General features: G+C 39.8%; 1 protein-coding gene across 1 annotated transcript in view; it reads left to right on the top strand.

Annotated features, from left to right (window-relative positions):
• FRMD3 (FERM domain containing 3) overlaps positions 1-16,287 on the top strand; it is a 73,458-nt gene that overhangs the window by 23,107 nt on the left and 34,064 nt on the right. The window contains exons 4-5 of the mRNA XM_033520681.1: positions 11,395-11,492; positions 12,619-12,742. Of these exons, the coding sequence (XP_033376572.1) occupies positions 11,395-11,492; positions 12,619-12,742 (222 nt within the window). The remainder of the gene's footprint in view (positions 1-11,394; positions 11,493-12,618; positions 12,743-16,287) is intronic.

Raw genomic sequence — 16,287 nt, 5'->3', positions numbered from 1 at the left:
TTGTTACTAAGGAAGCTTTGCTTTGTCTCTGCCCCTATGTCTTACACAATAATAAAATACAGAAAATGCTCCTGAAATAAGAAGTGAAGTGCAGCCCTGTAAGCCATCTCTGAGAATTTGCTTAATGACCAAAGCACAGGGTCAGATTCAAGATGATGCTCTAGATTGGCTGGAGTTATTTTTCTTTTCCTTGAATTGCAATGATTGGTGAAATTCAAGCAGAAAAATATTCATGAGCATTTGACAGAGGACAGTCATGAAACCTTGAGGACTAGTTGGCTTCTTGGTAGATTTTTGCTTTGCTTTTTTTTTTTAATGCTGTGTTCACTTGACAATGATATTTTTTGCCATGTGTTCTTAGGTTGTTTTGAAAATAAACTAATAATGTTGTCACCCTTTGACTTAAAAGCCATCTGTACTTTGCAGCTGTATGTACAGCCAGCTGAGTGAGAGTAATAGTGCTTTACATTTCTGTTACTGTCTGTGCCTATGCATGTCAGAGCTGCTCTTTCACTTCTTCAGCTGGGTGGAAATCTGATGGTGGCTGTGGTCCCCATTTAAATAAGGAAATTAAGTTACAGTAAGACATTCTGTCATATTGTCATGCCACTCTTCGGTTCAGAACATTAATTAACCCTGTGGTTAATCCCTCATGTGGATTATTGTCAATGCAGTCTTTGTAAAAGCTTTATAAGAATAAATCTTTAATGAAGCATCTTTGAGACATCAGAGAGACTTAACAGTTCTTAAAAAGAACTGGTTTTCCAACTCTTCCATAGAAATAGCTGATGTAAAAAAATCATCCATTCAGCACATGAAGCTGTGTGTCTGTGGTGTAAAGGTTTGATTTCTGTGAAGCCAGTGTGACATGGGTAGAGATACTGTTCAGGATTTAGACATCACAGGAAGAAAATATAAGAGCTGTCCCCTCAGATTACTGATGCTTCATTTCTGTCCTGCCTTTTATAAATTGGGCTTGACTGTAATCCTTGAGTTACTCTGTGGTTTAACATGTGAAACTATTTTCAGAAAATTAAGGTGGAGAATGACCTATCTAAAGTTATCACTATGTCTATGATATTATAGGAAAAAAGCCCGTAGTAGTCTGAAAACATGTGCACACTGCGTGTTTGGAGGCCAGGAATGCCTTGGGCAACAAATGATGCTGCGTGCTTGCCTGCCGCTGCATTTACTACACTGCTAAGGACAGCTCAGAATATTGTCAGTTACGTTGTAACTTTCCACCCACTTACTTTCATCCTCTCTTGCTTTAATTAACAACTGCTTCCATAGCTATGCTTTTGAAATATAATCAGTGCCTACCTTTGGACATCAAGGCACTCTGAAATATTACTGCCAGAGAGGAAATTCTATAGAAAATATTTCTGCCTCTCACTATGAAAGGGAGGTTCTGTTTGGTACTTGGTCACTGTTTTCTCTGATTGAGCTGGTGTTAGGATGGTAGTTCACAAGTTATCTTCAGAGGCCATGGGGGTTGTTGCCTTGATCTCTCTTGCTCATGCAGTAGTAGACCACTTGAAACCCAACTTGTCAATGAAGTACAAATCTCAATGCGCTTCAGTGCTTCTCAACTCACCATCTTGATGGGTGTCAACATGTATTTAGAAGATCTGTCCTTATTTTCAGAAATAGTTTCCACAACACTGAGGCTGCACTTTGAAACAGGTTAGAAAAAGACTAAAGATGCACATTTTCTTTTTTAATTAGGCTTTTTTCCCAATGCCTTTTAAAAAATTGTGATGAGAAAGTGGTAAGGATTTAACTTATTTTTCTCAAATGATTTGGCCTCTGTATGTGCACTGGAGGCTCAGCAGACTGCAACACAAGCAATGTATATATATTTTTGAATGGTTTGTATAATCTTAAATGGAGAAAGATGCTCAGCCTTAGTAGAAGAGTGGTGCTCCTTGTAGTGTGTTGAACCTGGCTTCATGCCTGGCACCCACTAAAGCCTTTCTCTCACTTTCCTCCACAGCTAGACCTCTCACAGGGGAGAGAAAATGTAATGAGGGTCCATTAATTGAGATAAGGACCAAGAGAAATCACTCATCAAACACCAGCATGGGAAAAGAGGGTGTAATTTGAGACATCAATTGACTTTATTATTAACAAAATCAGAGCAGGAAAATGAGAAGTAAAATAAGACCTTAAAAATGCCTTCTCCCCACCCATCCACTCTTTCCATCTCCATCTGCTCCTTCCATGGCACAGAGAGATGGGAAATGAGGGTTATGGTCAGCTGATGATTTCATCTCTGACTCTGGCTTGCCACCTTAGGCTCATCTCTGGAGAGCCTGTTTTTATCCCCTTTCAAACTTCAAACCTTGTTTAAAGTCCTCTAAATCAGCCCTGCCAACTCATGGGCTAGAATCCTTTTGCCCTTGTTAAGAGAGATGGAGTCGCTCTGACTCTAGAAGACCTGTCACTGTAAAAAGTTGCCCCATGATCAAAGTTACATTCATCTGCTCTGCTGTGGAGCTTGTCCATGGGCTACAGGTGGATCTCTGCATCCCTGTGGATCTCAGCAGGGGCACAGCTGCTTCACTATGGTTGGCACCACAGGCTGCAGAGGAATTTCAGCCCCAGAGCTTGGAGCATCTTCTGCCCCTCCTTCCCGGCTGACCTTGGTTCCTGCAGAGCTGTTCCTCTCATGTGGTCTCATTCTGTTCTTCTCTGGCCATGATTACATCTGTGCAATTGCTTTTTTCTTCCTTCTTAAATCTATAATATAGATTCTATAAGTGTTACCACTACTTCTGACAAGCCCAGCCTTGGCCAGCAGCATGTCCATCTTTGGAGCTGCCAAGGATTGGTTCTGCAGGGCATGGAGGAAGCTTCCAGCAGCTTCTCACAGTAGCCACCCTGTTATCCCCACCATTACCAAGGCTTGGCCATGCAAACCCAATACAATCCTTTACACTATGGCCATCTCTCAGGTTTTGACTTCAGCTCCATGCGTAGTATGTGGAGGATATCAGGCTTTTCTGAATGTTGCTTCTTAGGTTTTGTTGTCTATCACTTAGAGATGGTGTGAAGTCAGGACAAAGTCCTTCAGTTTTAGAAAACAGCATTTAACTGGCATCACTGAGCATATCTAATGAGAGTAATAAGTGCAAGTTTTTAATTACACAATAGCAACATGGCACCAGATCTTCACATCTCCCCTGTTCCCCTGCCACACATAACCGTTTCTTTTCTTTTTAAATCAGTATTTGCAATGTAGCCTGGCAGGACTGGGGATAGAAGCCTTGAATACAAACAGTTTTGGTATTACTGCTAATTTCCTTTTCTCTTAATTTTCTGGTTTTGGTTAATTCCCATTGTTTTTCCAGAAAGCATGATAGCTTGATAGGGGGAAGTTTTCTTTTGCTATGTGCCTTAAACTGTGTGCAGAAAAAGGGATATTCTATAGTTCACTATAAAGCCCAAGGTTTTGCATGGCATGCAAAGAAATAAAACTGCTGTGAAAAAAGTTTAACCTGCAGAAATCACTCAATCCGCAGCATACACAGCATCCCAGAAGACTCTATGGAAAGCACAGATATTTTGCTCTGTGCCCTTCTTCCCTGTTCTTGTTCACAGCTCAGAGCCCTGAGAGGGTCCACAGCTAGGAAAGCCTGAGATGCTGGACATGAACAGGATCTGAACAGTCAAGGGAGTATGAACAGATATATCCAAAGACTCATCATACTTGGAGACAGATATTTTGTTATTTATTTTCAGTGTTCTTTTTTAGGTAATAAATCAAACAGTGTTTTTTATTTCTTATATAAGAAAGCATCCAAGGGACTCATTCTCTATTTTCAAATCTCTTCATTTTAGTATGTGTGCATAATTAAAATGAGAGAATATAAAGTCATTTGAGGTCCCAAAGGAATGCTCTAAAATGCTACAGACAATACTGTATCAGTAATCCATTATTATTGTAGAAAAAAACAGTTTTAGAAGAGGGCATGGGTAAATAGCTGGTGGAATCAACCAAAGATAGATTATTTCAACTAGCTTTCATCATGCCCTTTTTTCCTAATCCATACTTCCTAATCCAAGAAGCACTTCTTCAACGACTAGTCTGTCATAAATCACTGTAGTGAGTATTTTGATAGCAGTAAAAGCGGATGAAAAAATTGTTTAATTGGAAGTTCACATAGAATTACAAAGACTTGGGGTATGTAAGCATGGCACACTCAGTGTTTGTCTAGTCCAGTCTCAATCAGCTGTACTTAATATTGCCATGTGCTGAAAGGGTCTTGTGCTTTTTCCTCCAGAAGCTGGAGGCCAATTGAGGTTGACAGTAGTTGTTAATGCCTGAATGGATCTGGTTGTTAGTGCCCGAATATCAAATTATTTGTTTGCAAGTTGGAAAGTTGTGCAATAGGTTAATAGCTTAAAGGTAAGTTCATATGAGCTGAGCCTGTGCTCCTAGCCCTGTTCCAGACATCATTTAGGAATACTTCTGCTTGTCCTGGTACCCTGTTCTTCTCTTCTTGCGGTCATAGCTGTGCTTTGGTATCTATGAAAGTCCACTTACGTACTTTGTCTTTGTCAAGGCCACTTTGGCAGTTGCCAAGTGAGTTTATAGTTTTAATAGTGTTGCAGTCACAATCAGATTGAATAGCATAAATCTTAAAAGTGAGTGTTTTGGTAGTAAGAGCACTTCACACTGCAGGCTTGCAGATAATATTCAGCGTGACGAAAAAATTACCAAAAAGATCCATATTTTTTTAGTGGAGATTGTGCCTGATGGAGAAGAGACCTTGTTCAGAGCTCTTCTTGTGGTTCTCTGAGGGGAAGGCAGAGTGGCAGAGAAGAAGCAGTCCAGTCATGATGTTTTATAGAAAAGACTATTCCTGTGTTGTGGTGGGAGTTTTTATGTAGCCAGGAGCCAAAACAGTGCATATCTTTTGCCACTCCTTTGCCTGCTTTACTCATTAGTGATATTAATTATTATGTAACGATAAAGATTTTTTCCTCTGTGGCCAGTGCTGTCAAGCAACTCACTGGAATGGTAATTTATCATCCTTTACCGTTTTCCCAAGGAAAGATGATACACTATAATTCAGGCACTGACCAGCTCTGAAGCCAGAAGCTATTTGCTAAATGCAAGTAGCAGTCATAATACTGACCTCAGAAGTCAGAGATTTGAGATTACTGAAAGCTGTATTAAAGTCATCTTCCCACCCCCCACCCCAGGGTATAAAATGAAGGACTTCTTTCTGAAGGAATAGTTTTGGGTGTTTTGGGGCTTTTTTTATTACTAGGTATCCATGATTTTGGCAGTATAGGAGGGGCAATAGGCAGAAGGGGGATGTGGAGTACTTATACCTTCATTATGTTTTGAGTCCTTAACATATTTCTTCAGAAGGCATAGAACAAGAAGGGTGATTCTTTCTACAGGTGCCTGTTAACAGAATTAGTCAATTTCTCGAATAAGTGAACAAGACGATTTATAATACATTTGGTGTTAGATATTTTAAGAGAAGTAGAATTTTCCATTTTCTTGAGTTTGGATGAAGATAATGCTTTGAAATCATGATAGATATTCCCTCAGTTCCTAATTCCACTGCTAGAATTTGGCTTATGACTGTTCAGATAGGTTAAAAGAGAAATTGCTGTACTGGCATCAGTGTGGCATGCTTATTGTCATGTTTGACAAATGGAGAGTTGGGTTTAAGCTATGCTATCATGAATGGAACTTTCCTATTGTTTCAGAAAAACAGGAAAACTTCTAGATGATCTCCTTCCCATCCAAATTTGCTTTTTGAATTGTATTAGGACTTTCAACATGTGTATTCATTTTAGTATTATTTTCTGGATATTTTGCTCATATTTGTATAATCATTCCTTTTTTGTACTTGGTAATACTGTCTGTCTTCACAACCTCCTGAGAAAGTGGACTCACTATCTGCTATGTCGGGTGCTTTCTTTCCTCTGCCTCAAGCAATTTCCTGATTTCACTGATTTTCCCCTAGCTCTAGTATTGTAGGATTCAGTGGGGTAGCAGTTCTGCATTTGCCTTTCCTGCCATCCTCATGATTTCAAAAGACTCACTCTTACTTTCCCTTAGTCACCACCTTGCCCTGTAAGGGAGGCTCTGTCTTCTCATTCATTTTAGTTCTCTATTAATCAAGCTCAGCTATGTCCCCCTCAGTCTCCAGGGACCAGAAACATTCAAGGTGTGATTACTTCAAGGCTTTAAGTAGTGGCAAAATGCCTCTCTGTTTGTCAACATATCATTTCAAATATCATTCCCAGTGATACCAAACATTCTCTTGGCTTTGTTTTTGGCTGTTGCTGTACCGTGAGTTGACGGTTTCAGAGTGATGACTTTTCCTTATTTTAAAAGATATCCAAATCCTTCTCAAGTATTAGCAAGTAAGTAGGCAATATATTTTAGCTAATATAATTATTTTTTTCTGTCACAGAATCAATTAGATTGGAAAAGATGTCTGATATCATTGAGTCTAACCTATCATTTAAAATCACCATGTTCAGTAGACCATGGCACTGAGTGCCTCCAGCCTTATCTTAAACACCTCCAGGGACAGTGACTCCACCACCTCTCTGGGCAGCTCATTCCAAAGTCTAATTGCCCAATCTGTAAATAAATTCTTCTAATGTCCAACCTAAACCTCCCCTGATGCAGCTTAAGCCTGTGTCCTCTTGTCCTGTCACTGGTTACATGGGAGAAGAGACCGAGCCCCACCTGGCTGCATCCTCCACTGAGCCTCCTTTTCTCCAGGCTAAACAACCCCAGCTCCCGCAGCTGCTTCTTGTAACACTTGTGCTGTGGTTCCTTCACCAGTCTTTTTGTCCTTCTCTGGACTCGCTTCAGCACCTTTTCCTGGTCCTTCTTGAACTGAGGGCCCCAAAACTTGACGCAAGACTGGAGGTGTAGCTTCACCTGTGCGAGTACAGAGGGAGAATGACTTCCCTAGTCCCTCTGGACAGACTGCTCTTGATAAAGACAAGGATGCCACTGGCCATCTGTCTTGGTTTGAAGGACGGGTATCTGCTAAGGAAGACAGGAGTTTCCCTTGGAATGGAAAATGTAAAGCCCTTCCCTCCAAATTATTATAGTTATGAAATTAAGGTGCTGTCAGGTGAAGATATGGGGATAGGAATGTCAGTTCTTTACTGGTGTGTACAATAAAGCAGACAGCAGCAGCTCTGGCACTCACACCAAGCAGAGCAGGCCCCAGTGACCCCTCCGGGCCGCTCTCCCCTCACTGCTGTGCCGGGGCAGGGATTCCGCCGGGCCGGCAGGGGGCGCTGTGGCGCGGGCTGGGCCCACACGCGGTGATGGCGGCTCGGCCCAGACGGGAAGGGACGGGAGAGAGGCTTCGCTTCACAAACCCCCCTGGGACAGCCGGTCCTGGTGCCCCCGCAGGACTCTAGGGAGCAGCACGACAGGCTGGTGGGAATGAGCAAAAATCCCGGGTGATAGCAAGCTGTATCAGAAGTTCCGGAGCTGTGGCTGGAGCCGCGGGATGTCTCGGCAAGCAGGAGGTGCGGGCTACAGTGCAGCGAAAGCTCGGAGCAGGCTCCGAAGAAATAGCGGGAGCAGGACAGCAGCAGCCCGGCTTCCAGCAGGGCAGAGAGGGACGAGCTCAGGATCCCCACGGCAGAAGACAGCAGGACTGTGCTGGGCTTTGGTGGCAGCAGGGAAATCCTTTCCCCAGAACAGCAGCGGAGTGAGAGAGTGAGACTAGCTGCTGCCCCCGCCACTTCACATGCCCAGTTCTCATGTTATCTCTGTCCCTTACAGAGAAACTACCAAAGGGTGAAGCGTCGCCAGATGCCATTCTCTCCTGAGGTTGGCCACTATTGTTTGTTAAGTATGTTGGTATGTTTGTTAAGTGTTATGGGTATAAGCCATAAGTGGTTAGTATTTCTTATTACCTTCTGGGAAAAATTCTATAGGTACGAAGGAACAAAAGAAAGGAAATCTATCCCCCGACGTCTTCTTGGCTACCTGGACACATTGCTGGCTCATGTTCAGCCTTTTTCTCTTTTTTTTTTCCTCTTCTCTTTTCAAGCTTTTTTTATAGAATATGTTCTCTTATTTGTGATATTACATACTTGTATGTAGTAGTTAGTGTTTACTGGAGATTCATATGCTTTGGCAGAAAACAGGTGCTCCTGCAGTGTACTTGATATCTACTGTAAAAGACAAAATGCAGAGTTGGTATTCTGAATAATACTCATAAAGAACTCAGAAATTCTTCTTGGTAGAAGGGCACCCAAATCCAGGAATATTGTATACACATTCATTTGCCGTCTGCCACTCTGAACCTGAGTACACACAGTACCATGGAAAAGAGTAGTGAGTCGAAGTCAGATACCATGCTAAGATAACAATTTTTCATGAATTGCTGGATCTCTGGAGATGACCATATCTGTCAGCTGGAAAGACTGCAGCAACAGTGGGAGATACATTTGCTACAGGAATAAACTGAGTAAAGTGACTTGAACCAAATAAAAAAACACTGTGTGGCCAAATTACAAAGTTTGGCTGTGGGAAAGCTTTCTTGCCTCACTGAATATCTTAAAATAGATAAATTGTCTGTTAAGCAGCTAGCAACATGGTCTCTGGGGTCATGATACTTGCTTAAAAACAAGAATAGATATTGCTGACCCTTAATCTTCATGGCAGGAAAGGCTTGGCCGACCTGAAGTTGAGTCATCTGTATTGCAAACAGCTAATAGATGGAAATGAGGTTATTCCAATGAGAGACATTTGTGAGTACAAGCACTGAAGCATAAGTTTACTAGCTTCTTGTTAAGCTTGAATACTTAGGGGGCTGTAAATCAGGTTATAAAGATATGCCAGGGCTTGGAAAAAGCACCTATGGTGGAAGGACACACAAAGAAGCAAAATCAGATCTGATTTTGCAAGTTTTTTCTGGAAGTGTATACAGTTTTAAGTACATACAAAACACCTTAGTGAATTTAGGAGTCAGGTGTACATTCATAAGTTTTTTCTGACCTGGAGCATAAGTATTACAGGAAGTGTCTGAAGTTTAGTGAGCCTTTGGCAAAATGTGCAGAAATTCCCTTCAATTGAGAATACATTTATCTTCTTCATTTGAAAGAATTCTAAAGTATTAGTCCTGTTCCAGGCTGCTCTTCTTGCTTTGGAGATGTCAGTCTGTCTTATTAGGACAGGTTCTCCAGCCCTCTGATCAATTTGGTGGCTCTACTCTGGATTTGTTCCAACAAATCCACCTCTTTCTTTTAGTGCAGACCCCAGAGCTGGATACAGTACTCCAGATGGGATCTCACCAGAGCAGAGCAGAGGGGCAGAATCCCCTCCCTTGACTTGCTGCTCACACCTCTTCTGATGCAGCCCAACATAAGGCTGGCTTTCTGGGCTGTTTGCACACTCTTGGGTCATGTTGAGCTTTTCATCCACCAGCATCCTCAAGTCCTTCTCTTCAGGGGTGCTCTCAGTTCATTCTCCATCTGGCCTGTACTTGTGCTTTGGATTGCCCTGACCCATGTGCAAGACCTTACAGCTGGCATTGTTGAACTTCATGAGCTTTCCACAGATGCACCTCTCAAGCCTGTTAAGGTCCTTCTGGATGGCATCATTTCCCTCCAGCTATGTTGACAGACCCACACACAGCTTGGTTTTATTGGCAAATGACACTTGGGATCTTTGATTGTGGTCAGCAACAAACCATTTGCTTAGAAGTGACGCACAATATGTTGACCTCACAGCTTGGCTAACAAACCATTTTCTGAAACCTTGGGTGGGTTTTTTTGGCACTGCTTACAGCTGAACACAGTTTGTCCTCAAGGTAATGGTCCCTCTGGAGAATGGTATCCTATTTTTTTCATCCTGGAAAATCTTACCAAAATTTTCTGCATAGGCACTGCTCAATTGCCCAAGTTATATATGGTATTTACATCAATATAATGAACCTTTTCTGGTACACTGTCATTACAGATTAAGAATTTTTATTTCATTTCACTGAGGCCTTTGGTGCACACTACTACAGGTAGTTCCTCTGGGATCTACCTATAGACTAGCAGTACCAACATATGGAAGTGAATTTAGGAGCTGTTACTGGACATGGATTACAGAGGGGAGATAAGGTGCTGCAAAATATATATATAAAAAAAAAATAGCCTTGAAATGCAAAGATTCTGTAGATCTAAAATTCTACAGATCACATCTGTAATGTGAAGGGACGTGTTTACAATGAGAGAAAATTGTTTTTCTCATTGATAACTATCCCATTTACTAGGTTCAGTAAAAATCCAAGGAAAGGAGAAAAGTTTCTCTTGTCCTTCAGATAGTATTTCCAGACTTGCTCTTGATGCAGAAGCTCATGATATGAGCAGGTAACAGAAGCAGGTAACTTGGACAAAATATATCTGACAGTGGTATTAGTCATAAACCACCTTTTTATTGTCTATGCTGTATGTTGCTCAAGTTTAGAGAGGACTGTCAGTGTCAAGGAATGTTCTGATGGTCTGCAGAAGCCACTGAGTCTTGATAAAACCCTCTAGATGCTAGATTTTGTCTATTTGAAGCAATGTTTAAATAGCTTATTTTCCCAGAGGGGTGAAGTGCCTAAATGGTGTGGCTGAAACCTGCCTGGTGCTGGGAAAGAAGGTGTGAGTGACTTGCTGTGCAGGTGGGTTGTTCCATCTATGGGAGGCCGTTCTGAAGGGGAGAAAGCAGAAGAAAAAGTGGTTGGAGCTGTGCCATTCCACTTGCTATTAAAGCTTAGAGATCCTCTGTGATAGAAGGCCGAGGATAGGTAGAAGGAACCTTTTGTTTTCTTCTCACCATTTCTTTAGAGAAACACGTGAATGGGAGAGGTGACCTCCCCAGGCAGGTGCCCTATGCCTGTGGCATTTTAGACCTCATGAAGTTATTTCTGCCTTCAAACTTCATCTAGGATCCTTTACAGATAAAAAAAAACAAACCACAAAATAGAAGAGAAAAAAATCTCCACTGTTCGTCAGTGTGTTATTTTGCCTACAGGAAGAGAAAGATTGCCTGGTGTAAACCTGTATATAATGAGAACAGGGGTGCTCAAACAAGCTTACATTGCCATAATTTATTTCACATTATTATTCAGCATTATAATAGCTGTATATTTTAAATAAAGTACATTCTATAACATTTCTTAGTGGTTTTTTGCTTTTTTTAAAATTTTTTGCTCTTATTATTCCACTGTTATTGAAAGAAGATCTATTTACCTCTGTTTTTATCTCGTGGTTGTGTTCTGCCTCTTTTTCCTGCCAATTAAAATAAAAAGAAAGATTCAAAATTGTTGCACAGTTGGTTTCGTGCCGATACTTTGAATCTGTTACAAAAAGATAGCACGTTGTTTCTTCATCTTTAAAATTTTATTTCAGATACCTCTTATATCTACAAATAAAAAGGGACATTTTCCATGGCCGTTTGCTGTGTTCCTTTTCTGATGCTGCCTACCTGGGTGCCTGTATTGTCCAAGGTAAGTATGAGCAGCAGGCTTCTTTAAATACTTCAGTCATATATTCGTTTTATCAAAGCAGCAATGCAAAACTTGTATAACTACAGCTAGCAATAACTTGTTGTTGTACTGTTCCCCTGTATTGACATGCACTGTGAAGTAAGCAGTTCAGACTGTTAGCCAATGAAGCAGAGCTTAAAAGAAATTAAACCAAAGAACTTACCTTAGCATTTTAGTGAAGAAGTATGGCATCAATGTTAGATTCCACTTACCAAAAAAGAAAAACTCCATTCTGAATCCTGAATGGGAAAGTAGCCTATTCCATTTGAATTAAGCAGGAAAAAGTGTCATTCGGTATCCTTTCTTATGTTAAAGAAGACCTGTGTGATGATGGAATCTCTGGCAAAAATGGAAGATGTAATTCAAGGGGAAAGAAATTCTGGTTTATTTTCCCTATTTTTATTTTTTTTTCCCTCTCCATCATTTCCTGAGGACCAAATTCAGACAGATATGTCTTGAATTGTACAGAAAGGAATAATCATCGGTGTGTCTGATTAGGCAGTGTTTCCAAACCAAAACTGAATCCAGGCCTTATTAAATGAGGCTCATTCAGAAAATTAGAACACCAAATGTGAGGTTTGGGTACCTAAGTGACATCTTTAGAAGAGAAATTAAGTTCTGCCTGATGGCTTGATCAACAAGGCATGTGTTTCTCTGCTAGAACAGAATTAGAACCAGTCCATGCCAGTGAGGATAAATCATGTGAAAAAGGGAAGAATAAGGAGCGCATTATTTTAGTTCTGTCTGGTACCAGAATAATAGATACTCGGAGGGGAACAGTGCCAATGTTTCTGTTTCAGAGAGCATTTTTCTGCCACAGAAAATAGTTTACTACTGCTAATTAATGCTGTAGTTAATAAGGCATTGAACTTCTCTTGAAACTCATTGATTAAAGTGACAGTTATAAGGATTTTGTTATTTCAGTTAATTATAAATTCCTCAAAGAAACATTTCTTGAGAGATGCTGGATTCTTACTTAGTGAGTGTGAAAGTACCTTGAATTACGCTGCATTTATTGCCTTCTTTCCCCATTAATTAATGTTGCAATTCAATTTTTCTGCTTTGTTTGTGTTTTGGATCTGTTCAGCTGAACTTGGTGATTATGATCCTGATGAACACCCAGAGAATTACATCAGCGACTTTAAGATTTTTCCCAAGCAGTCACAAAAGCTTGAGAAGAAAATAGCTGAAATGCATAAAAATGAATTCAGGTAATTTATAATGCTGTTTGGTAAAGAGACAGCTAATAAACTTTTATCTGTAGCACATGTTAACTTAAAAGGGTTTGTTCCATGAATTATAATAGAAGCTCTACCAATATGCTGTCTGATAGGCTCTATTTGAAAATGTGGTTTCAGCTTAGGGGGTTTTCTTTGCCTGTTAACTTTCATTAATCATAGTTGATTCCTGCATGACTGCTGGTAATTTAGACTTCATTTGCTTGAAATGTAGGTCTGGTTAGTGGGAACAGCTCCCATGATCAGAGCTGTTCTAGTTGATTAGTGGAATAACATATTTCATTTAGAGAGCACATGTTTTTTGCTCAGAAGTTTCTGTCTGTAGTGCAGTTCTAAAATTTTTGATAGATATTGACCTGATTGAAGCTATAATTAGGTTATTTCATCTGTAGGTGGTTAACATAGTAGTGAATTGCACAGAAATATATTTAAATAAGTAACTTCCTTGGAAGATTAAGGAGGTGAGATCCAGAACTCTCTTCATGCTCTTTTTTCTGTCCTAAACTTTTAATACTGTAACAAAAAGCAAAGGAGAAAACAGTCAATCTTTTGGTTTTGAAGTGAAATGAGTTTCAGGAGAGAAGGAGCAGTGAGCTGTGCAACTATACCCTCTTCAGGGCTGTTGGTGAATGGCATGCAGAGTGTCCAGGGAGATTTCGAGGCCCTCAGCATCTTGCTTAGTTGAGGATAGTCCTCAGAACACGGGGAAAGGCATAGAATGTGCAGAAAATCAGATGATTAATTACATAAAGTAATGGTAAAGTTTTAATTGAAAGATTACAGGGCCCTTTGTACTTGTTTACTCTGTGTTTTGTTTTCATATTTCAATATATGCAAAAAGAGGAGAAAAATTTCTTTCCAGGACAGTTAAAGCTTAAAACACTTTTTATTTCCAAAAGCCTATAAAATGTGTTTTTCAAGTAAAATGCAACACTCATGACAATAAGTTTGCCAATATTAATGTATCTTTTTCTTTTTCCCCTCCTGAGACCTATATACCTTCTTTGTATTTCTTTCAGTGAAATGATGTCTTAAACGGCTTATATCTAACATTTTTAAAGCAGACCAGCCTGCACTATGCACAGACCCATAGGAACTACATTTTAAAATAAGAATAATTTCTTTTAATGTCAGTATTTTTCCATAAACTGTCTACAGATTTCCAAAGGATAAATTCAACCTTTAAAAGCCAAGATATTTCATTAGTTAAGCCAAGGTGCAATTGAAAAATCTGATAAATTCAGTCATTCAAGAACAGGCTCATGCATTACTTAAAGTTAGGAGAAGAGAAGGAAAGCTGATAGGCCAGTACTGGTGGGGTTTATATTTTCTAACACTGGGAGAGATGTAATTTTTTGAGTTTGTTTGCTTTTTCATGTATGTATAATTTTGCGCATCCTTTGTGAATGTAATCATCTAGTTCTCCTGTTATGAATAACCAGACACATTTTTAGCTCATCTTTTAAATCTCCTTTCCTGTTGGTGTAATCTGTCTGATACCATGACAGTAAATGTTATAAACTTTCATACTGATCCCTCTTGGATTCTCCAGGTCTTGAATTACCTCCCATCAGTGGCTGCTCAGCACATGAGGATGTCCCTGAATTTCTTCAGTAGTCTTGTCAAGGGCCACCATTCATTATTGTCTTTTGGAAGTCGGATGCTATCAGGCTGACATTTTTTGCTTGTGGATCTGCTGGTTCCTTCAAAAAAACCCCAGGAGGTGTTTGAGGCATAACTATGATTTATAGCAGAATTCTTCTCATATATTCCACTTATATGTTCCTTAATTTGTTTTCTATTCTATATTTTACCAATTTGTAGGTGATGAATTTTAGGCTCAGTGGCTTGTAGCTCTTTGCAGCCTTCAAGAACTGCCATCTTTCTTTTCTGTTTTCTTGGCTTATGTCAGCATCTGGTGTGCCTTACCTATTTGTCTGTTTTCAGAGAACAATGGTGGTTTCAGAGTTGTCTGGGTGGCTTCTATTTGGTAATTTCCCATTGCAGCTCTTTGTCTTCCCCAAATTGATTTTTTTTACATCAGACATTTACCAGTCACAGAGAAGTTTTACCTTTTTCTCTATATTTAATTCCAGGGATCTCTATTCTAGCAGTACAAATTAATAAAACATATCTGACATATGAATGACAACTATATAGGGGAGGGTTCCAGTGCTAGATGACAAGATTTTGGTACATCTTGTTGGAAAAAACTGATAGGAAAAAATAGGTTCTGTATGGCATTGATGAGCACATGTGTTTCAATGCGTTCTCCAGCAAGTTGAATTTTCTGATAACAATATTGTGCTGCTCAGTGAGAATTTTTGAAGTTGCAAGGGGTTCCTCAGGTCTTTTCTCACAAGATACTGGAGTGACATGTTAGCTGACAGGTAATAAGTGAGAAGAACAGATGAGACTGAGAGCCTTTTTAATCCAGCTGTCATTCATCTGTCTTCAGAGTTGTTACCTCTGAGTTTCAGCTTTGTAAGCCAGATTGTTTTTTTCACATGTGTAAACAAAGAAGAAGACCTCTCTTTCTCTAGGGGTAGGCTCCCATATCACCAAAGCCCTGGGGCTTGGAAGTGGCCAGTTCTTCTTTGAATCCTGTGTCAGCATCTTTAAGGCCTTCTCATTGGTCACATCTTTTCTTCTGTCCTACAGAATGGTGGAAGAATTTAGCTTTAGAAAGGAACATGAAGATCAAGAGGGGAGTATGTCCAAAGCAGCAGTAGGGTACTGTGACAGCATCTAGTGTTTAATTGGGTGTTATTTAGAAGCCTTTTTTAATTACTTAAAGCAGATGTATTATTATGTCTTATTGGTTTTGGCTGTGAGAACATCACTGGATTTTAGCAAAATGTAATCCATTATGTGACTTTCTGTTGCTCATAATTGCAAAAATATAAATGTGACAGAAATTGATGGCAGGTTTGTTGAGTTGTGATTCTCTTGTGAATTTTAATTAATTATTCTTCCCTCATTAAGGAAGGGGGAGGTACAGAACAAGAAAAAAGACAGAAGACAAAAATACCTTCTAATGAACTCAATATCAGGTCTTACGTACTTTAACAGAGTTTCTTACTCTGAAAAAATTCCCAAGTTTTGGAAAGATACCTTTCAGACAGACCCCCACCCAGAGGCTAGGTACCAGAAAATACAGACATTTCTGAGGGAAATACTGCCATACATCCCTAACAAGGGAATTTATATTTATGGGACTAATGTTTTGGTAGGGTTGTTTCTTCTGTTTGTTTGTTTTGTTTTTTTTTTTTTTTGGGGGGGGCGGTGGGAGGAGGGCTGGGGGGTGTTTGTTTCTTTGTTTGTTTTTTCCTTTTTTAAAAAGAACTCGCTGGTTGAAAATCACACCCTTTTCCCATCCCATCGGAAAATGAATATTTCATTTTTAGTTTTGATATGAAATATTTCATCATGTATTTATGCAAGTGTTATGTAAAAAGCTTTGAATTTATCTGAAAACCCCTCACAAATATTTACTTTTTCGAAGTTACGTGACCTGT

The sequence above is a fragment of the Parus major genome, chromosome Z (genome assembly GCF_001522545.3).
Source record: "Parus major isolate Abel chromosome Z, Parus_major1.1, whole genome shotgun sequence".
NCBI lineage: Eukaryota > Metazoa > Chordata > Aves > Passeriformes > Paridae > Parus > Parus major.
This window is presented reverse-complemented; position numbering and strand designations above follow the sequence as displayed.